This window comes from Branchiostoma floridae, chromosome 11, assembly GCF_000003815.2.
Source record: "Branchiostoma floridae strain S238N-H82 chromosome 11, Bfl_VNyyK, whole genome shotgun sequence".
NCBI lineage: Eukaryota > Metazoa > Chordata > Leptocardii > Amphioxiformes > Branchiostomatidae > Branchiostoma > Branchiostoma floridae.
Window position 1 is genome coordinate 5,539,343 of NC_049989.1, and position 23,993 is coordinate 5,563,335.

At 41.9% G+C, this 23,993-nt stretch overlaps 1 protein-coding gene and 1 long non-coding RNA gene across 5 annotated transcripts in view; both read right to left on the reverse strand.

Moving 5' to 3' along the window:
- LOC118426462 overlaps positions 1-5,346 on the reverse strand; it is a 25,826-nt gene extending 20,480 nt beyond the window's left edge. For all 3 annotated transcript variants that reach the window (XR_004832396.1, XM_035835881.1, XM_035835880.1), the window contains exons 1-4: positions 5,204-5,346; positions 3,171-4,234; positions 1,490-1,664; positions 648-733 (exon numbers count right to left, since the gene is read on the reverse strand). Coding sequence is in view for 2 of the 3 variants with exons in the window: in XM_035835881.1 (XP_035691774.1) it covers positions 648-733; positions 1,490-1,664; positions 3,171-4,112 (1,203 nt within the window). In the remaining variant the exon portion in view is untranslated. The remainder of the gene's footprint in view (positions 1-647; positions 734-1,489; positions 1,665-3,170; positions 4,235-5,203) is intronic.
- Positions 5,347-9,058: 3,712 nt separating this feature from the next.
- Positions 9,059-23,008, reverse strand: LOC118426491. Of its 2 annotated transcripts, none has more exons than XR_004832400.1 (5): positions 22,919-23,008; positions 16,374-16,511; positions 13,627-13,860; positions 13,332-13,380; positions 9,059-10,769 (listed from the first exon to the last, which is right to left on the reverse strand). It is a non-coding gene; the product is annotated as an uncharacterized LOC118426491 (long non-coding RNA). The 2 variants fall into 2 exon arrangements; XR_004832399.1 differs by lacking the exon at positions 22,919-23,008 and adding an exon at positions 18,727-19,365.
- Between the last annotated feature and the right edge of the window lie 985 nt (positions 23,009-23,993).

The following is a 23,993-nucleotide window of genomic DNA, read 5'->3' on the forward strand; positions in this document are numbered from 1 at the left end:
AATATAAACCTTTTTTCAGCTTACATTCGTTCAAGCAGACATTTGAGGTATTGCATATCTAAACTTTGACAAAATATTTGGTTTGCTCTCAGATTTTGAATTCTGCAAACCCCAAGTACAGCCTCCAAGCAGCTACTACAAAAGCTGCGCCATTTCGCCCCATTGAAAAGTAATCCACTTTCTCAGGGAGATTTGCGCAAACATAACGTGAAAGCTGGCACTCTAAGCCAGCAGGGCTCTGTTTACTCGTGGCCTTTACTTAGCCGTAAGCAGCAATAATACAGACCTGTGCAGTTCTGTATCTGTTACACAGTACAAGATAGGGTTACCATCCGACCTTTTTGTTATGATCTTGGAACGCAGAAAGTGTTGAAATTTATATTCACATCCATTTCTTATACTAAATGGAAGAACAAGGATATATCAGGTACAGTTGTAGGATTAGTGTTGTAGCTGAGCAATATATAATATTTGATGTTAAACTTACAATTGAGTGTAGCAGGACTTTGGATTTATGAGTGACACTGACAATATGCTCCATACATTGACCCATTTCCTTTAAGAAATAAATTCACCTTGACATATCTAGAATATTAACTGAAATGGTCAATATGGACCATTAAGGTCAAAGGACAACTAAGTGTTACCTGCGTCCTGTCTGGCCTGTTCCTCTCAGCTTCTAGAAGTCGTAGAAAATGTTGTCTCTGGCCACCATTTTCGATCTCAAGATCAACTGTAGGTGGAGAATATTGCAAGAGGTATTAAGCTGGCATACCCCGAACTTACAATATGATGAAAAAAGAATCTTAGGAGTTTCAAAGAATCCTTCAGAGTAATCAAAAATTAACAATATCAGATGAGTATACTCACTTTATTCATTATGCTGAAAGCTAAAAATGTGACAATAGTGTCACATCATTTGAATGACTTCTACCTGCTCCTGTGCATGCAGCTTTGTTTACTGTTTCCTCCTGCTGTCAAAATTAGCTGGGTTAACTCCTACAATGTGCTAAAAGTAACCTGGCACCAGGGGTTTCTAAGAGAATGTTTATTGGATAAACAGAGATTAACACTAATCCTCAGTAATTATCCTTCCAATTATCATTTTTGCACAGGTCTCAGAACCAAGTCATGCATACTGTAAGTAACCCTACTGGGTGTGAGTGAAAAGCATGTTGTATAGTTGTAGTACTATTATGGCTGTATACCATCCGTGTTCATAGTTTGATACCTCCTGCCAACCCTTCTTCTTTCCCTCAGGATCATGAAATCCTCCTTGTTCAGTTATTGTGTTAAGGAAAAAACACTATTACTGTAACAAAGCCATTATGTTACACATGCTCACTTTGCATAACATTTAAGTAAATCAGAATCTTTTGAATGGAAAATAAAGGGATTAACCCTCTCTATGCCGACTCAAACCTCACAAGCAATACAAATGTTGTACCAAAAAGCTACCTCAGCAAGGATGAGGTTAAATCTGACTTACTGAGGTCCTGTTCTGTGATCTGTATCAGATATTCCCCCTCGATGCAGCCCTCAAAGATTTCCACGAAGCCCTGCTGGTCAGTAGCCTGCAGCCATTCTACTATGTCCTCGTTTGTCCAGTTTTGTACAGGATTCTGTTGCCAGCCGGGCAATATTACAGCTGCTTCTGACGAATCCTGTCAAAAAATCACATGTAAATATTATGTATCATAATGTACTGACTTTAAGACCACACCTGCCAGATACATGTAGATAGGAAGATCATACACTGAAAACTCACCATGTCACTACCAATGTACCATACACTGTGAAGCTAGTGTCCTCAAGGATATGGGTACAAAGAAGAGACCTTGCATATCCTAGGTCACTGGCCAGGCTTTAATGAAATAATGATAGGCGACACCTGGTAGCACCCTACTATTAACCCAGAGTAGTGCTCATTCACCTGCACTAATGTGTACTTTTATCTGTCAGCAAAAACAATGGAGTTAACTACTGTGTAATTATGTGTCCTCTAGCTAAATGCTGCTTGGGTACTGACTATACAGTAAGTAACTACCAGCATGTTAGCATACATTATCAACTATTACTTAGTGCTTTCTTGGACTTTCTGAAGGTCTTGAAACAAGTAAATTCATCTCTGGCTCACTCTCTGTGTTTTCTCAATATTAATTTACACAATATTTTTGTACATCTTTTTAATTGATATTGCACCTTTCTTCCTTTTTGCCTTCTCTGGTACTTTGTAGTGCACCTTTTTTTCACTTTTAGACCAAAGGTGCAGTACTAATGAGACATACAAAAACAAGACATGAAACACTGTGACTGAACTTCATGTAGATCCTACATCTGCTTGGAGATTAAGTGAAGTCGTAATTCATTGTGTCTGTTGTCAATGGTTTGAGAATGTCAGCAATGTTTTCTACATCCTTAATATCCGGACATACAAGCACAGCTCTGATGATTCCAAAACACACATAATCACCCAGAAAAACAGATCAATGGTTGGAGATATCTGAGTATGTAACTGATCAATATCTGCAGAATGTACAGTCACAATGCAGGGCTCTAAATACTACATGCATATGCAGGTTAGTGCAGGTAAAACTGGAGCTGTGCAGGTATTTCTACCTGCACCTACAACTGCAACCTGCACTGGTCCATGTACTGGGTTTATACATAAATACCCTATGATGTAGGTGTATGTGAATTGTTATCAGCTGCATTGACTGTTAACGCCTATTATAATAAAAGAAAACAAAGCAATGGTTCCTCAACAATTTTAGTATGATCCATATACTTCTAAATTCAGAGTGGTGCAGGTAAAATTTGTCTGGTGTAGGTAATTTTCAATGTTACCTGCACCAATGCAGGTATGCAGAAAAAAGTATTTTGAGCCCTGCAATGGTATGGTCTAAAGGTTAGCAACCCTGCTTCTAGATTACAAGGTTCGGGTTCAAATATAGGCCTTTCCTTTATGTGTTTTGAACTGATTTGTACACTACAAGATATGCATTACAATCCTTATTATGTTGACCATCAGTCCTATATTTAGAAGTATTTAGAAATATGCCAGAGTTTTGTGGCTACTAGCAAGTCCAAATGTCTAAGTTAGACAACCTTGGCCAAACCAACAAATTGAATGAAAAAAAAAATCTTTGAACTGCACACAAAATACTTACCTCAATTTCTATGTGAATTCTAGGGGTACTCGTGTCATGGTCTGCTCTTGCATTATCACTGCTGGAAGACGTTGAATCATCTCTTGCACCGCTAGTTTCCTTCTGAGAACTCGCAAGTCTCGGTATCATACTTCTGTTTGCTGTGGCTGGAGAAGTTGGTGAGGCTTGTCGTCCCGGGGAATCATTATCTGCCGCCTGCATTCCTGGCTCTGGTAATGAAATAGGCTGGAACTTCTTCCTATGATAGGACGACCCACTGGCCGTGGTTAAAGGGCCCTGTGAGGGGCCTTTCGTGGCTTGTCCAGGTTTGATCAAACTCAGGTCCTTTCTGGGAGACAGAGTTGGAAGAGAGTAGGCAGTTAGGAGTGAGGATGGCTTTTGTCCTGTCATGGCTCGTTGTGACGGTAAAACAAACATGGAGTTTGGAGACTGCCTCTGTTTTGCGAGAACGCTTGGGGATACAGAGGGACTTAACCGTGGGCTGGCATCGCCCCCCTCCTCTGACTGGTATGGTCCATCAGCAGCATCAGTATGGCTTGGAGGTAGGTCTGTTCCACTTTTCTCAGGGGAGGAGGGATTAGTGTCATCAGGAAGGGGTGAGGTTGGAACAGGAGGAGGGGGTACATCAGGAGGAGGAGGAAGATCATCTAAGTCAGAGTTGTAAACATCACTCCCTGGCACCGAGTCTTTTCTTTCTGTAGTTCTTGGGCTCCCTCGTCTTGGGGGAGGCAGCGGTGCCTTCTTCTTTTTGAGAATAGATTTTGGGCTTTGACTAGCAATGACTGGTATATTGCTAGGAGTTCTGCCTTGCTGAGAGTTCCCTCCAAACTTGCTTGGTGGTGGGGGCTTGCTGATGGGGGTGTTTGCCCCCCTGGGTGGGGGTGGGGCTGCATTCCGCTTGGGACTGGGAGCTCTTTTCTTAAACCCTGGCCACTTGGACATGGCTGAGTGTCTGTTGATTCATTGTGAAACAAACAAACAAAAATGGGAAGACTTTATGATGAGTTCTGGAAGACTTAATGTGAGGGTGGGCATCCCCTTCAGACCATGGTCATCAGTTGCTCCTGCAGAAAAAACGACATTATCAGCTAGTGACAATAACGGTATATCTCTTATAACGTTATATATAACACTGAAAAGAAAAGAGTTCCAATATTGCAGTAAGTCAAAAAATATATCAACATCAACATAGTTATGCAAATGGTTTATTTCAGTGGCTTTTGCATTGGAAAGGCAATTAACAGCTTTTTTCATAGCTAATCTCTTGCTGCCAGTCATATGATACTTACATATACACTATTGTGCAAATAGGTTTGCTTGTCAAAAGTATAAACTAACTCAATCTAGCCCTGAAGAGGGTGCACTTTTGCCAAATAACACCCGTAACAGTCACCAATGCTGTATCTATATAATATTAATAACACCACAGAATGTTTTTGGTTCACACAATTTTAAGATTGTTTATTTTTCACACAGTTCATGGAGGTCCCAAATACAACAAAGGGGAAAGGAGAGAGAGAAGAAACTTAATTGCCTTACAAAAAGGCAGGTTCATGCCTTCGGAGTGGTTACAAAGAAAACATTAAAAAAGAAACAGTTGTATTACTCTTTGGTGGTCCTACACAAACGGGCTTATTTTAGTTGGAAACAGGTTTACATTTGCCTTTTATGTTGACAAATTCCTGACAACAATGGAGCGTCTTAATCGCCATTAGCGGCCACGGCGAAAGGTTTCACGTTCCAAAACAACCACCAAAAGTCAAGGCTATTCCTACAGTGACTGTGTGCACTATCAAACGTTATATAACACGCCTTCCTGCGGCTTATTCCAGCTCCACCCATGTTTACAAACATCTTTAAACTAAGGGGACACCTTACAAGACTTTGATCAGGCACCGTTATATATGCAAATAAGCCAAAACTTTTCCCTAGAAGTTGGATAGGTTTCCCGGCCACCTGTTACACCGTTCCATCCATTTCGGACTGAAACGCCAGCTCGAGCCCTCTCAACAAGGTCTGGATAGTACACCTACCTCCTTTGGCTGTACGACGAGCCTGAAGATTTCGTCAGGACGGTAGAATGGGGCGACATTCCTGTACATAGCGCCCGACAGCAGGTGACTTACCTGGCCTGATGTGTTGAACGTATTTACACACCACATCCGGGTCACCAGGTCATTGGGATATCCCATCCTATGAAAGGGGGACGATCTTTTTACCTGCATGAAAAATGAAGTTCTGAACCTCTGGCTTTTGCATCTTTTGTTCTGGACATTCTATGGGTCTTGATATTTTGGCGGCAAATAGCTTTTGATATTGAAGAAATTGTAGGTTTTGGCCCTCTAGCCGATTGCTCAGGGACTAAAGGGGCATTTCGTAAAGAATATTTTAAGAAGAATAACTCAACAAAGGAACAACGAATATTAATAACATCCAGTATGGAGGTGGTTTTTCGTGGCAGTTGAATCATTAATAGATACTAATTATGTAATAAGTATAATTTGCATGTTTTATGTGAAGGTGCAATAATTCCATATTGCTTATAAATGGTGCGGATTGCCCACATGTGACGGGTGTAAGTTAGTACATCGCGATGCATAAATTATGCAAATGTTCAAGTCATTTTCATAATTTATGATAGAATGTATACATTGAATTTTGCTTAACGAAAAGACTTCTATATTTGCATAAAAAATGAGACAAGATGAAACAATAAATGTACAAAAGCTCCAAATATTTCATGGAGGTATGAGGTCTTCGAACTCTTCTTTCTCCTTTTTTCAATGATAACATGATTGTGTGTATCTTTGGTATGGATTATTCATTCGTATTACACTTTGTATCAAGTAGTACTCTCCTAGGTCTTTTCCACGTTCTAATGCTGATTTTTCTTCCGGAACATTTAGTTAGAAAATAAAACAAAGGCTTTCTTTCTGTGCTAAATATCGACAAGGCCATGCAAAGGACTAGGAAAAATAATAAGAAGTACTTAATGAAGTATCATTCCTGTACCATCATGGGCATGATCATAACTCTATGGCGTGATTATGGTTTTATTGTTTGGGCTAGGTTGCAGTACCGGCATTGTCTGCACCATGGGGTTGCTACGACAATACTTCATGTCACGTCAAAACATCAAGATTTTGTTGTCGATTAGAAAGGAAATTTCTCGCCTCAGGTTCTGTAACATATTAACAAATTTATTGCAGCTCTCTCCATGCGACTGCTCCTTCCAAAGAATGATTACTACAATATAAAATCTTACATCTGTAAACATCACCTATAAGATTAAGAACATATAGACATACACACACACAGACACATGTGCACAATTAGTACAAATGCGACACGCGCTGACATATGTACACGCGCGCGCACACACACACACACACACACACACACACACACGCGCGCGCGCGCACGCACGCACGCACGCACGCACGCACGCAAGCACACACACATTCATTGAACAGTGAGTGAAATATATTTGAACATGGAAGTTTATTCGTCAATCAACCAGTCAATCAATCAGCCAGCCAGACAACATTTTGTTGATTCTCTTGGACATATAAAAAAAAACATTTCCAAGCACATTCATGTAACGTTATAGGCCTAGGCTTTGTATGAAAACATATAACGCATATAACATGATATACCCTGTTCAGCAGAGATACGTCATATCAACCTGATATAAACGTCATGGTTGTTTTGTTGTCAGTATTATTAGTTTGGGACAATCGATGATTAAATATACACGAATAACGAGTTACTTATTTCTGTTTGCAAGTATGATGGCAAGTTGGTAACTATTGGAGGAAGCACGTAACATAACGTACTTCATTATAAGACAGCATCTTAAGTACAAAATTAATGTAGTTGATAACTAAAATCCATTTTCAGCGACGTTTAAAAAACGTATGACATATTTTTTTGCTCAGCAAAACCCAGCTATTCTATCACTTCCGTGACGGATAACAGTTATCGACATATCCAGAAAACAAGACATTTAAGATACAGATATAACGTTAGCCTTCTGTCCGACGTACATGTATAGTAGGTGTTGTCCCTTTGTTTTATCTCTCAGCTACAGTCTGAAGACCAGAGGAGAAACAACACCTTCTCACACCAGTCTCGCGTTAAGGTTGGAGTAAACCCATCCTGTGGCATATCTTGAAAATAATTTTATTCCATCAGAAGTGGTGTTTCTTTAGGTCTATTTTGATTATCTTTGGTGTTTTTCACCCCAATGACACAATTTGACCCATAAATTGAAGAGAAAATTGTTGTTTTTCACCCCCCTGGAAACTGGGGCATTATTGAGAACAGCCTGCTCCGCCCCTTGGGGGCAGCCCAGCTGTCCCATGGCGCGAAAACAAGAGGCGACTGGACCAATCAGGCTACGTTATGTGGATGACGACAGACCCACAGAGGATCTTCACAGCTATCTCAAGAAAGAAGAGGAATTCCCTGATTATTACCTTTGCCAGAATGGCTAAGGTTATGTTTTGGGCTTGTGAGTCTGTGTGTCTGTGTGTGTGTCTGTCTGTTAACAGCATAACTCAAGAAGTCTTGGATGGATCCCGATAATATTTGGTAGGTGGGTAGGGGTCGGGAAAACGAAGGTCAAGTTCGATAATGGGCCCCCTAGCGGCTTGCTAAGGTACTGCAGCAGAACATCAATTTTTGATATCTCGTGTTCTGGACATGCTGTGATCATAATTTTTGAGCGGTAGATAGCCCTCGAGGCAGAGAGTAAGTGCTGTGAGTTTGGGCCCCCTAGCGGCTTTTATGGAACTGCAGGCGCCGGTTTCCTTTCAAACTTTGGACGAGAATAACTCTGCAACGTGTTGACGGATCGTTATGATTTTTGGTATGTAGATAGAATGAGTGATGACTTACATAATTGTATACTTATTATGCAAATCAACAGCTAATTTGCATAATTAATGAGGAAAATGTATAAATCCACTGCATTCCATGATAGGACTTTAAAACTTGTCACATATGTAGCTGGGAAGGAGAGAAATGTCGATAGATATCAATTATGCAAATGATGGCCTCATTTGCATAATTATTGAGAAAATATAAAAATGTTGACGGATCATCATGTTTTTTGGTATGTAGGTAGCGTAAGTGAAGGCCTACATAATGAGATACCAATTATGCAAATCAACAGCTAATTTGCATAATTAATGAGGATATTTATAACTTCACTACATTCCATGATAGGACTTTAAAACTTGTCACATATGTAGCTGAGAAAGAGAGAAATGTCAATACATATTTTTCATGCAAATGATGATCTCATTTGCATAATTAATGAGAAAATGTGAACGTGTTGACGGATCGTCATGATTTTTGGCATGTAGATAGCCTAAGTGAAGACTTATATAATGTGATAATTATTATGCAAGTTAACAGCTAAGTTGCATAATTGATTAGGAAAAGTTCATAAATCCACTGCATTCCATTATAGTCCTTTCATCAAAGTTGTCACATATGTAACTGAGAAAGAGGGAAAACAGTAAGAGGTGTATCTAAAGACTTTGAAAGAGAAAAAGTCAAGAATGGATCAAAGGATCATCATGATTTTTGGTATGCTGATAGCTTAAGTAATGATTGATACAATTTGATATCAATTAATTGTAACTTGGGATCTAATTTGCATAATCAATGCCAAAATTTTATAAACCAACTCCAAGCATATAATTATAAAGAAAATGAAATGAGTAACGCATCTGTCTACAGACATCATTCTACATAACAAACCTGGTTTATTTGGCAAAGGTATGTGTTCGTGGAACTCTAGTTTGTATATAAAATAAATATATTCATTCATTCAATAAAACAAACTGTTCTGGTGTGAAGAAAAGTTTCATTCAGTAACATTCATTTTTATTTTAAATTTAATAAATTTAGTGCCCGTGCAAACTCCGATCTAGCGTCAACTGCAATGGCTTTATTTCTTCATTCTTGGATAGCAACGTAACCAACGGCTTGACTGCACTGATATGTGAACAAGTATGACAAAAGACCAGTAACGGTAGCGTTCATTTTTATTGTAATAGATTCAATGTTTTCAATCTTCACTGTAAGTTGTAACCAAAGATAAAAGTTCCTTGCTGTAACGGCTTTCTTTCTTGGATGTCCATTACATAGTAACGTAACATTTCGGACCGACGACACGGCAAATATCTTTACACATCGAGTAGTTGAAGAATAACTTCCGACAAACATTACAACATGCAGATTGTCGATATTTTGTAGATACCATGTTGAACTTACGTAAAATATGTAACCGTCTGGGCAAACATACAAAAGCTTTAGTGCTCCGACCCTTGACTACGACGAAAAATTACTCAACAATTTGCTGAATTATTCCATACCACATTCGGCCATCTCCTTTCTCGGGGCTATCTATCCCAATCAAGCCGCGCAGAAGCTAGCTGTTTTCGTCCCGACAACGGTGGAAATCGTGGGCGCACATGTGTATAATTTTTTCTCGGATCATGTGGCGGCATGGCATAACAAAGGGACGTGAGGGTCCGGCATCAAAAACAAGTCCGTATCTCCAGAAAAAACGGATAGAGTGTCTCCAAAAGGCATCAGAATAATCCTAAAGACTTGTCCTACAATACTTTGTAGGACATATCCCTGTATACGGCCGTTTTCCGGCCCAAACTTCGCCACAAAGCGCTCGGCGGGATTCGCCTCTCACCGAGTCCGCCATCTTGGCTTGCTGGCATGGCCGTGACGTCATCGCGTGTTGTTGTTTATTTCGGGCTGGCAGGTTTTGCGGAGTCACCCCCGGCTTGGATTTGCAAATCGCGCCATTTCTATGGAATACTGCGTGCTCAAAGGTCAATGACCTCGCATTTTACCGGAAGTGAGCGGGGCCTATGGAATGCAGGCCAAAACCCGGCGATTTTGGCTCTTTTACGGCCCCTGAAGGGGAAATATGTTACAACTACGATAGATGAATGATTTTTGCGACGAACCCATGGTAAAACTAATCATAAAACAAGGGAAAAAGAGTCATTTTTGTGGAGTTAACCCTCAAAACTAAAGCTTCAAATTCAGCCGAAACGATGCGGTGCTATTTGAGTCCCCCAGGGCTGGGGGCATCGGGGGCAATAAAAATTCACCAAAAAAAATTCGTTAAAAATCAGTATTTGGAAATCTGATAAAAAACGAATTTGTATGGCTTGCCATCACTATTATGGACATATTACAAGAGATTCCATTGACTTATCTCCAATCCCCAGCCTGTAGGTTCATTTTTTATGAAAATGGGCGTGGCCCCATAATACTTGATGACGTCATCATGACGTCATAAAAATCTGCATAAATTATCGACTTGCTATAAGACACTTTATGACAAAAACTTAGAGTCCATACTTAACTGCAACATGTATTTTTTGAACACCCCAAATGGTCACCACGTGAGCTTTGCTATGTGTTAGTCAGTCCATTTTCTGCCTCAAAGTTTGTGAAGAGCAGTTTTCTCAGGCACAAAGCACTGTGGGACAGCACCTGTCGTCCTCCCAGGTCCGCACACAAAGCGGGTCACTCAGCACGGCCCAGCTGGGGTCCCAGCACCTGCGGACGGGACGAGATGGTCAGGTACACAGTATTGTATTAGCTTGAAAGTTCATCTGTGTTGGTAGAAGTCATTCTTGAACTAGTTGAATTGTAATATCCAAAACAAAAATTGGACTTATGACCCACTGCTCACTGAGTCACATGTTCTATCTGCATCGACGTGACGTCACAGCAGCAGTGGATTGTTCATTTCTTGACAAAGACTAGAGTTGTTAAGTCGAAAATTTGGGTGAGTCCAATTTTTGTGTTGGTTTTTAAAATTCAACTAGTTTAAGAGTATTTAATTGATTGATTGATTGATTGATTGATTGATTGATTGATTGATCAACATAGATAGGCTTTACTCACACGTTTTCGTCTTGGAACCCATAGTTTAAATCAAAGTCTGTTCACCCGTAAACTTGTTGTTAGTCCAGCTTGTTCTTGTGGTTATCCATGTGAAAGTATCAGTCACTTCATGTTACACTGCCCTAACTACAATCATCAGAGATCTTCCCTCTTCGGCAATTTGAGAAGACTGGTAGGTTTTGATATGGACAATCTATCCGACGACAATTTAGTACAATTGCTTTTAAATGGATCTTCTTTTCTGTCCTCTGCAGACAACTCCAAAATGTTAATGTTTGTGCAGACTTTCTTAATAGATACCAATCGCTTCAATAATGACTAAACATCATCCTACCAGTCTTAAGGGACTTAGTTAATCATCATATTCTCAGTTTATATCTTTGAATCTTCATTTGTTGTTTTTGCTTCAGTGCTTTGCCTACTTGTTATTTTGTTATCTTGTTTTGTTATCTTGTATTTATTTATCCATGTATTTGTATTCTTTTGCGGTGGCGGCATGAATATAAGTCACGACTTGAGTGTGCCGTCACCATGTCTTGTAAATATATGTTGCAATAATAAAAAAAAATAATAATAAAAAAAGATAGGCATGTTACCTTTATAATTGTCTCATTGCAAAGAAAGAGAGAAAATTATCAAGAAAGTAAGACACAGACAACTGGAAGGTTGATTAACTCCTGATGAAGTCCGATACTTCTTTTCCACTGACCACGTCAAGACCCATCCACAAAATCAAGAGAACCCGTGCTTTGTTTCTCCATTTCATTTGCTTTGTTCACAAACAGACACTTCGGAGTTTTTTTTTGGGGGGGGGGGTACGCGAGGTCAAAATCAGTGGCACCTTTGGGCTGTCTGCGCCCCACTTGCGTGACAAGATCCACCAAAAATATTCGCCCAACAATTTGACAAACGGCCGAGTGAAACTGAAGAATCCGCGAGGCGGCTGCCCATGAAGTGTGGACCTTGTTTGTCTCCCCTGTGAGAACATCACCCCGCGGACGACCTTCCTCCGTCTGGGGACCACACTGAACAAACACGCCCAACTTGGACTACTGGGTCGGACTTGGAGCGCTGACAACGCCATAGCTTGATATGCCGACTCAGAAGTCAAATCACTACAGGGGAAACAGGCTAACTATTTCCATGTGCTTGTTCATGTAGCAGCGACGATTGTTCTCAGACAACATTGGAAGCGCTCAGCAAGCAGGATTTACAAATCGGTTTGATGGAAAGCGGTTTAACGGATTGGCATGTGCAATCGCTTGTAACACCTGGTGAGCTCCGGATCCAGAGAAACAACTTACCGGAGTTGGAAAGAAAGACGTGCCGGGTACAGCTATCATAGCTGAGTCAATGTTTTAGATGTCACGATGAGATCACTAAGGTTTAAACAGTTACAGACTAATTAGGGGAGAGCAATGATGGCTAGAATTTTATTAGACACGCCACCAGAAAGAGGCTTTTTCCGCGTGTTTTATATTGCGACAGTCTAGGCCACCTACGCCTGAACCAAAAACAGTAACTGCGACGACTCACGGCCGTGTTCACACGGTGTAATCTTGATCGGTGGGACAAACACAGACACGGGGGTGTATATATTGCGCATGATTGACAACTTTAATGGTGGGAATCTGACCGAAGGCTAGAATTTCCTGGCTCCCATCGCCCGACGCTCCCCCGACAGTTGTGAGAGGTCGTCGTGCTTCAAGCGTTATTATATGACAGTTTACACCCCTTGGTGGCGAGGGGCCAGACTCAACAGTCTAGCGGCTGAAAAGCAACTCGGGTGCGAACGATATATTGTGACTTTTTGTGAGGAAAAGGGGCCTACAAATTACTCAAGACAGCAACTTCGGTTTCAAAGCTAGTAAAAGGACCTACCGCATACAGCCCTGAGTACTTGAGTACTAGTAACTCACCTGGCAACAAATATCACACTTCGACAGCAGTGTGAGAAATACTCCCTTATCAAGTTTAAGGAATGTGGCATCGCCCTAGAATTTTTGAGCCCAGTTTTCTGGGAATGAGGCTGGGGAGGACGTTGTCCCCAAACCGAGGTTGTTAGTGTCTGAGTTTGTCGTTATCTGGCTTGGATTTCTGTATGGATAAAGTGGACTGAAAGATGGATGGGCTTAACGTTGTCTGATGGGACGATTTCGTTTAGATCAAGAATAAGATTATAAAACAACACCGATATCTACTGATACTCACTTTATGCCTTGGAAATGTATATTTCCTTTTGGATCCTCATAGCACTCATCTGAAAATAAAAGAACAACAGTAAATATATACTAGATTCCACTATCTGAATAATCGGGAAAAAGGGTATAAAACTCATAAATTCTAGTAAGGTAGCAAAGAATCGGGCTAAAGTCAAGTTTACGGCCTAAGTATTCCTTTTCTCGTTTGATAGCCAGGCAAGTCATCGGCGAAGAATCGTAAAGTACCGTACAGTACAGTACAGTAGACATTAGTGTGTCTCCGTGAATCGCAAGGCCGTACCCACCCTCGTTAACTGTAGGCGCGTACTGGACTTCTCTGATCTTTTCCTCCTCTGTAGATACGCCATTCCCTGTCTTGTCGTCAGATTTGGCGGGAACAGGAGCGGAGAATGATGACATCACAACCACCAGGAGTAGGACGAGAACAACCCTTAAGGACGCCATCTCTGTCTCTGAATTCGTCTCCAACGTCGATATAGTGGGTTTGTAGTCCACTTGTCAAGCCGCCAGCACGGATGCTACCAATAAAAATAGATTAAGGATAATATGTTAGAAATGACGAGTCATGACGACGCAGGAAGTACAGGTACAGTTTCAGAAGCAAATGTAAAACACAGGCTATTTTTCTATGGAAAGAAAGACCCGAAAAGCACGTGCCAGTCCTCCATTCACACCTGCAGATTCCGTGCCAATCCTGTAGAGACAGGGGTCACAAGTTGACCCACATTGAGATCCGTATCTATATAAGCTATCGGCTGCACGTGATGTTCAAAGTAGTTCTCGTCTAGTCATAACATTCGGGATCTATTAAAAGCCGATTTGTTTCTGTCCCTTGTCAAGTAGAAATGGAACACATTGGTCGTAAAACACGAAGTCACCAAGGTTTTGTCCTGTACCGAAGCATATTTAGTGAAGACTCTGAGCATTTTTCCGTCTTTTTGCTCATAATACACTTTTGCTGGCCAATTCTTTCTGTACTGGGTCGCTTGACCATTGGCAAATGGGCTGTCTACGGGACCAATGGTCAAGCGACCAAGTACAGAAAGAAATGGCCTGCAAAAGTGTATAAATGCAAAAAATATGAGCAAGAAAAGATGGGGAAAAGCCCCGGAGAGCCTGCTATGGAAGCTAACATAATTTGTTCTCAGTATAATGCAACATTGTGGTAAAATCAACACCGCCGCCATTTTCACATAATTGTATCTTAGGGGCTGGATATCAGCGCACATGGACCGCGACATAAAGCTGTCCCCGTTTCACATCGGTCGGAAAAGACTGGCCAATGAAAACAAGCACTGTAAAAAGCGGCACCATTCACTGCTACTCTGTTTATTTGTTTTTCTTCCTCCGCACATGTGTAGTGGAAGCACATATAAACTCCATTATAGAACATCCAGTTTGGACTGAGAACATGTAGAGATTGCATGTGCTATTGTGAATAGGTGGTTGTAAAAACGAATGGACGGACGAATACATAAATGAACCCAGCACACTTCACCCGTGTATGGAGAGCTTTAGATATTTCATGTAGCCCCAAGCGTCAAACCTCTGCATGCACATAAAAGAACCCAGCAACTTCATTATCGAGAAGAGCAAGGCTACAGCGCCCCGGTTTCCTTGCAAAACGCGAGCCGAAGCTACCTGCTGAAAAAGCACCATGCCTTACCCCAGTTGAGAGGTTGACTGTATGTTTTACCATTTGCTGTTGACTGTAACATCTGAGGTTTGAATGAAGACTACAGTGACCGGGCAACTGAACTAATGCCCCGGAAAAAAAAGAACTTGGATGTTTAAGCTGAAACTCTGTGCCCACCTCCATATGTGAACATTTTACAGTTTGTCCAGATGTAAAATATGAGTCTTGCATTCAAGTTGGGAAAATTTTCGTATTTGGGAAATATTTTATAATTGTATATGTGTACGTAGTTGAACATACGCCACTGCAAGCAACGGACTCGACTAGTTCCCTGCTGTATCTATTGCACAGGGTTGTGTGGCTATGAAATAAAGGTGGGCGCCGTGCCCTATACATGTATACCATCTGGGACTTTATCAAACTAAACCACTACACCAGTTTGTGACTAAGGACATGTGTGCATCAGACATATTTCCCCCTTGTCAAAACATTGGCCTTTCAACACACCAATGTCTTAAATCTTTCTTGCTGTCGTCAAGTCACGTAACTGCCGTTTGGTGTCAGTAGATAAGGCGTGCAGCAGTCGGTTTTACTGTGGGCTCACGGATCCTCCCCTACAAAAACACACGGTGTTTGTTGATTTTTTGGGATCTATGTTGATGACCCAGATGTTCCGTTATGTACCTTGAACAGAAAAAGGCTAAAGGGGAGAAAAATCACTTCGGCAGGGCCGGTAGAAAAAAATGCCAGTAATTATAGTACAATTCTAGCTATTGTAGCACTGCCGAACTTTTATACCACATATTTTCATTGTGATTATCCTAAACATACATAGGATACTCTTCACGAGTAAAACTGCCCACGCCTAAAACCTTGTTTCTACAACTCTAGAGTGTGTTTGGCCGGTATTTATTACCCTGAGGCATTGTGCGCGTAACGGTAGCATTTGTGTGTCTGTGCAAGGTTGCCGGGGAGTTGACTTGCTACATCCGGCACTTTGGAACGTCAAGTACAATGCTCCTTAAGTATACGATATAAATGTTGTTTGATTTAGTTTTAAGCGCGCAGGCAGCACGGACTCCATTTGATAAGCGACGGACCTATCGAAAGAAAGTGTATCCCTCCCATTTTTTCTGAAAAAAAAAGTCTGTCAATCCTAAGAGGTTAGATGTTTTACCTTGCATAAGAAAAACGCTTTCAGTAACCTAGCTACATCGTTCTTCAAGTCGAGAACCAGGGCCTGTACAGTATACAGACGCACTGTGGTGATAGAACATGGCTTCCAGAGACAGTTGTAAGTACTTACCTCTCAACAGACGACCCTTGTGTCATGGGAAGGAATTACAATAACTTATAGATAGAAGATCACACAAACTGAAATACCAGAACTCTCACCTGTGTCCGTCCGCGGCAGTCAAACTTGGCCGTGTGTCGTGGTTTGTGGGTCTCCTGTCGGCCGGCACACCTGTGTTTACCTTAGGCGCCGGCACACCTGTCTTACTTCAACCTCACGACTCCCGGAATGTCTTCAATCTGGAGTAAAAACAGTAGACGTCTTGGTTAAAGATAAACGCCAACAGTAACCACACGCGGCACTGTATATAGAACAAACACTGTAGTGGGACTGCCAGGGCCTGGGGACTGCAAAGTCTTGTCGTTTCGCGGGAAGGTGGTGTTCGACTTAGCTTGTCGTCCGGGCCACACGGGTAGAGTTTCCTACGAGGAAATACATGGCATTGAAGACCCCATACCAGAGATCTCTAGACGGCCTATTACTCAGCCGTGCCAGCATCGGCACCTCACAGAGATTATAAACAAAAAAACAAGAAGGTCAAAGAAACACAAGGCGCGGTTGGCTAGTTTTGTGAAATTGTAGTTTTTAGCGACACCTATGTTTAACTGCATTGTATATTTTCCCTTGACCTTAAAGTAAGAGCACCCTTACAAATATAATGATCTGGTGTTATTCAGGTACTCAGGTAGTCAATGTCCAAAGGGGGGGGGGTACTCCTAATTAAGTATCAGTCAATCTTTCAGAAACGTCACCCATATTGAGTCTGAAGTAGCAGAACCGACGCCGCGCGCCCTTAATCGCGCGACGAGTGACAGGCACGAGAGATGACTCACTACTCTACTTCTCTAGGGCTGGTCTCAAAGGTTCTTACTCCGTTTTTAAGCGTGATTCTTGCAGAAACGCAATGTGTTAATAACGGTCCAGAACACACGCAGACTTTAAAAAAAAAACTTGACCGGGATTAAAATCCGAGACCTTATGATCTAAAAATAAAGCCGAATTGTTAACCACTGCACGATGTGACACCCGTGTGATGTGATAGAGTCCACTAAACCGTCTCAAAGATTTAAAATGATCAAAGCCTTGAACTGAATACTGTCATGATGAAAAAGGTTACGAGTGACGCAGCACGATGGCACAGTGCCCTGTGGATTGTTCTGGACAGGTTGCATATAGGCCAAGTGTAGCGCGCCATTCGACACGGCATTCGGCGTGTGTCTGATGACAATGCTTTTCCACCACTTTTATCCAGCGTTCAAACAATTTGCTGACATTTCAAATCTTTTCAAAGAAAGAAAGAATGTAGTTTCGATTAATTTGGTGGTACTGTCTGTTTCGTAGCGCAAAAAAGCGCGGTAGCGCATTCCCCTTTACTCTGAAAAACAACAGACTAAATACTTCTTGACTATCTCCTGCAGCTAGATAGACGCTGCCAAGCCCTGATTAAAGGCACAAAGATATTTTCGTTCTACGTGTTCCTACATTGATAGTATTGTTTCGCACATTCTGCAGCTGAAGAATTATGGCACTGACAAGATTTTTCCTTGAGTATGTAGATATCGTCTCGCATGTTACCGTGAGAGTGAAGCCCAACCCCGATTAGACGAAGGACCTAATCTCCAAGCAGATCCTACGGTAGCATAAGATAGTATCAAAAGCTGACAGAGGAGTGGAGCCGGCCTATGAATGCCCGTCTGACTCCCTTTGCCCGCCTATACTCCTTGGCCAGCTTTCATACTATCTTATACTACCGTAAGATCTACTTGGAGATTAGAAGGACCCGTCTCCCTCCAACTCCCGCCAGTGCATGCCCGAGTCGCGCCCGCCTGCAAGGATGGGAATTGAGAACGTGTCGTCTGCCAGAGATGTCAATCAAACGAAGAGCCTTCCGCGAAATACTGGCTGATTCTTAACATGACCGAGGAAGTGCCAACGCGGGGAGTATCTCTGTGAACGTAATGAAGGTCGACTCCATGAAATGGCGAACATGCCATTCCAAGATGGCCTAGGGTACGGAACATTCCAACGCATACAACTCATACTGTGGTGTGGCAAGACATATAAAAACACAACGTCGTTAGTAAAGCGCTAGTTTGTTGTGTGAGTATCAAACACATAATACATGTACTAGATGTACTTTACATTATACATATGTAGTAAATTTACGAAGCACCCACTAAATGGAGACTTTTCTTAAAGATTCCAGAACAGCGGAGAGCCCGCCACCTAAGGTTCTATTGTTAATATCGTTTACGTGACTTTGTTGTGTCTCCAAAACATCAGCGTCTCCATAACTAAAAACAAGGCATGACAAAAGCCTCTCCGATCATCGAAGTTCTCATGCCCAACCTGACGCGTGTGTCCGCCTTGCAAACATAACGGAGACTTTTCAAAGTTAGAGTGTTCGACATGCAAGTGTCACAAGACAAAATAGTCGCTGAACGCTATACATACCCTTTCTTGAAAAGGAAAGCTTAACGAACGTCTTGCCAAGTCAGGACGGAAGAATATTCTTCTGCACAACCGGTCCTCAGTGGTTTAGAGCGTCTACTGCCACTTGAAGGCGTCGCTATTCCTTTAAGAAAGCTCCTCAGAAGAGTCTTCTAATGTGGCATGACAGAATGTTTCTGCCACGACCTCGGTTTTCCACAAGACCACGCACCCGCGGCCCGCCTTTCTAGCTGAGGCACGAACCGCTCACCGCTCGCTGCGCCTGTATCCCCAGGCCCTCTGTTCTGTCGCGCGGCGCGTTTTGGCAACAACCAGATACAAATGCAATGTGCGACACAGGTGAAGGCGGCGGGAGAATGCGCAGACGGTAATGTTACGGCTGTCATGGCGACGACTACCCCCCATGCAGCCCCATGACGTAGACTTGCCCACTGGGAGACTTGTGAAGATCTGACCCCTGTTGCACTTGTTACTCCTTTGACATTTTCAACGACGCAGGTAGAGGATATACCAATTAACTACTCGACGGGCCTAAAATGGACATCCTACCGAAATCGGGGACCGTCTCACGAGGGCAATGTCCTCATCTGAATGATAATCACTCGTTAGAACTTGTTTCTCAAATGCGGTCTCACTGACTCGCCACGTCCTTGTGGCAAACATGATCTACATCGCTTTTCAATCAAACTTTAAACGGTTACTAATACTTGTAGATTGTTTCAGGCGTCATCTTATATGTAGAACCGTCGGACCCTTCCCACGATGCCCCGCTGTGACAGTATTTGGCATGACATCACAGGTCCCAATGTCAATGTCGTGGTAGTAGTAGACTGGTTTATTGTTTGATTGAAAACAATCGTAACAAAGTAAAAACAGCCTTGCAGCCTGAGGGGCTGAATTGTGCTGCTTGCTTGACAATCTTTTTGTACGTTGTTACACAGGCAAGATTACTAGTATACGATTGACAAATACAAAGTACACAACGAATACACAATGTCAAGAGCAGATCTAGAACAGTGTGTCACGAAGCGCAAAAACAACTCTGCGAACACGGACCTAGACTTCCTAAGAGCTACCCATTTTTATGGAGGCATTTTTTCATGTCTTAAGCATGAGTTTCAATGGGATTATTGACGAAGATGAAGATGGGGGGGGGGGGGGGCGCGGGAGGTAACTAAGGAGATTAAACTTTTCCGTCTATCTGTGGATATAGCAGAGTTTCCTGACCATGACCCTAACCGTAACATAGAGGTGTCGGAACGTTGAGGTGTCCTCGTTATTCGAAGAAGACAGTCGTTCTAACTAATTATGTCCGGATCTGTATATCTGCTTCAAACAGACGGATTTTTTTTCTTGTTAGAAATCTCTGCTTTTGTTAGGAAGTCTGGCTTCCCATACAAACTGAAGCCGGGGTGTGAACCGCCCAGGTGCCGGGCTTGAGTCGAACGTCTGGTTACCCTGGCAACGGGCGTCATATTTCAGACGACCTATCAACTTGACCTTTGATTAAAAAGAACACGTCGCGCCCGTAAAAATGTCGAGAAGGAAGAAGTGGGTCAAGGAGGGAAATAAATATTGGCGCCATGGAAAGTAGGTCAGCAACAGGTATCAAAGGAAAGACGCAATATAGGTGGGAAGGCTTTAGGTTATTTCATTCTGCGGATTTTTTCTGTCATTGTAAAAGCTTGTACATGTATAATACATTCACCTAGGCAACTTAAGACTGGGTTCCCTAGGTACACATTCGGTTAAGTTAAACAGTATCCTGTACGCGTAGATATGTTTTACTAAGCGACGAGGTAGGTCCATCTCGTTCACATTAGTACTGGAGTACCGCCATTGACATTCTCAGCCCCCGTGTATTGAATAACCTGCTATACAGCTTACAGTCTCGTTATACGTACTAATGTCTCATGCACACACTCCCCTTTAACCCAATGTCAGAAACGTTTTGAAATCGAGCCATATTTTGTTTGGCTATGTACAAGAACATGAACATGGCCTTCTAAGAGTCACTAGCGATCAAGCTGATAATATTTCAACAAGATCATTTATGGCAAGGGGAACTTTAACATAACGCGTTGTAATATATAATTATGTGATCATATATGTAAGAAGTGTAACGGTAGCAGTACACATGCGAGTGTTGCTGACGCAAATTGTTCAGTCTGACGCACTCAGTAAGGGATGAAGAATGGCAATTAGGCCAAATTGATTTGATTATATGAATGAAATCCACGAGCGCATCAATTCTCGTCCGTCTCGAAAAATAAATAAAAGATTTTCCACCATGATTTGAATCGTACAAAGCAGCTGCCAAAGGAGCAAATACATGCTGTAGATTAAAAGAAAAATATATCGGGAAACATACACTTTTGTCAAAGTCAATTCCAATGTCAAAGAAGAAGACTGTGAAAACAAGATAAAGAAGCTATTGTTTGGTATTCGATACACTGTGTTTGCCATTTGTTCAGCCTTCCAGACCAATAGAGTTAGATCTCATAATGACGCACGGTCGCATCAGTTTTGGGTATCCCAGAGACTGTCATCCATATTATCAAATCAAGATGGCCTTATATGTTCAGCAGCCCTATCTACTACCCTTGCGGATAACCATCTACGCAAGTTTACATACATCATGTTCCTTCGGTCCCCGTATCAATGAATCTTCAGAGTCCATCCATTCACAATACCAATACAGATCGCGTTATCAGTCGAGTCTGTGGCCTGGATATCAGACCCCAGCCCTATCTCATAAATATCTCTCATAGAGTCTGCTGCATCATAACATTTCGTTAAGGATGTTCTGTTCACACAAACAGAAACCGGCGCCTTTCTATAGCTGGGTGAATGAATGACTCAGTATAACGCCACCACTCATCGTGCCAAGATTTCCGCAGTTCAAATTCAACACAGACAAACTCACACGTTATTTGACTCTACCGCAGTCACAGGGTTTCTACCCCGGACTGCACAACAGACCACCGTCAGACATGGGAATTTCTGTGCTCTTGAACCTCATCATTGACACCACATGTCGTGAGAGAAGCGGAACGCGTTCCCACCGGATGTTCACACGTGTTCACCACACATGGGATCCATAAGTCTTGACAGGATTAGACAATTTTCGTACCGCTACTCTGGCAGCACGCCCGGGCACCTGTCTGCCGAGACTTGGAGGTCCGTTACGGTGTCGATTGTTATCGTTCCAAGCGACATTAAAGCGACATAATACATGTACAGGACCGAAAAACAATATCTGGACTTCGCGACAACTGTTTGGCACTGTATATCATGCATGCCTTTACCCTAAAAATATGGTTACGATTTCTTATTTTGTGGCCATGCCAAGAAGTTGATACAAAAGGCAGCCTCGCCGTACTGTTTTTGAACTTGCGATGCTGTATTTGTTACCTGATATAGTGAAAGCAGTTCTGTTATTAGTGTTAAGATGTGATCGTTATGGTAGTGATAGGGTTATTACTTATACTCATGCAGGTTTTTTATCCTGTACTATATAACTTTATATGATACCGGTAGGTAGGTGGGTGGGTTGGCATGCAACGATCACATTTCCAAACCGGGGCCCGGCCGGGATGTTTACACAAACGAAAAATTAACTTTTTTAATCAAGGAATATACAAAAATTATGCGAATGATTAATTTTCTTATTGTTTTCTTTTATATCATACTTTTTGTTCCTGAAAGCTACCCGGCCGGGACCCGGTTTGGAAATTTGACCAAAGGATTGATAAGTGTGGCGAGGACACGACAGGGAGTGACTTGAAAGCATTTTTAACAACTGGCTGTACAACGTATCTCCATCGGGTGATTGTACCAAGGTAAAGATATACACAAACAATGCCCACGACTATTCTATTTACGTCTTGTGTAGCTTGGTGTCTTTTATATAATACTTTTCGTTCCCGAAAGCTACCCGGTCGGAATTGGAAATGTGACGTAGGCTTTAACACCAAATTTACCGAAATATTCACCTGAAAGAATGATGCAATATGTGTAATGGTAAACGCGACATTGTTTGATAGTCAGATATATCTTGGTTACACTGATTCCAGTGAAATATTATAATCAATTACAATTGAAGGGACAAGTGCCTTATTTGCTAAGTCTTGATGGAAAACAACGAAGGGAAAATATGAAAATATCTACTTTTATAGACAAGATTATTACTCACCAAAAACGAACCTCCGTACCGTGGCCGGGAACTCGGGCCCAACGACCGACCTCAAACTGATGGCACCGGGAGGAATAGTCCATTCTACAGGTGCAGGGAGGGCAGTCCATCAGAATCGACTTTAGAAAGCTGAAGTGTTTATGAATCAAATTGTTGTTTGTAATTAGACAGTAGAGTAATTCAACAGAAACTTTATATCTGATTAATCACATAAAATCCCCTTCAGATCTTTTCGTACAAAATGAATTTAAAGTCCCCATATGGTAGACGTTTGTATTAAACTGCAAGTACCCTTCTGGAGAATAAAATTTACCTCCTAGTCGACACTAAATGGTACGACCTGGACATGTTTCCCGCCAACCATAAATGCCTGAGATTCACGGCGAGCTCCCGCCAGAGTGGGTCAGGGGGTGGCGGGAACCGGAGGACCTTGTCTGTCTATATCATTTATAAAAGGGAACTGCGACAGTTTTGTAGCAGAAGGTCGATTTCTGTCACGCACGATCTTTCCTGGAGGATTGGCAGAGACAGACGCTAAACACTTTTCTGTACAACTAATCATGTGAACTGTAGTACCTATCTTGGGAAAGTGGCAGTGTCCCAAAATTCGCCATGTCTTTTCAATAAAACGCGCTCGAAGGTCATACATGTTGTGTTATGTAACGGATGCCGCGAGCGGGTAAACATCTAACGATTCAACAGTACGTTCTGACTCAACCCCACGATACTTACAGGCATGGGACCAAACACCATGAACCAGAACTTTTGAAAAGTTAAAGAAAGTTCTGGCCAAAAAAAAGTTACAATTCACCATATCGTTTTCCTGTTTTGAAAAAAAAATGACAATATATAATTTGCAATCTCATCCAAACGCTGCAAAGTTAAGCATTTGTTGGTGAGGAATTCTCGTAAACGACATTCATGAAGTCCACATGCAGTTGTTGGTGTAAAGCGTAGTGTTTAGCCCACTGTGCAGTTACGGGACTTGAATCAGACGTTTCATTAGTTTTTCCCGCCTCAGGCTTCATTCCTGAGATGTTTCTCATGCCAACATCACGATATCGCTCTAAGCAAC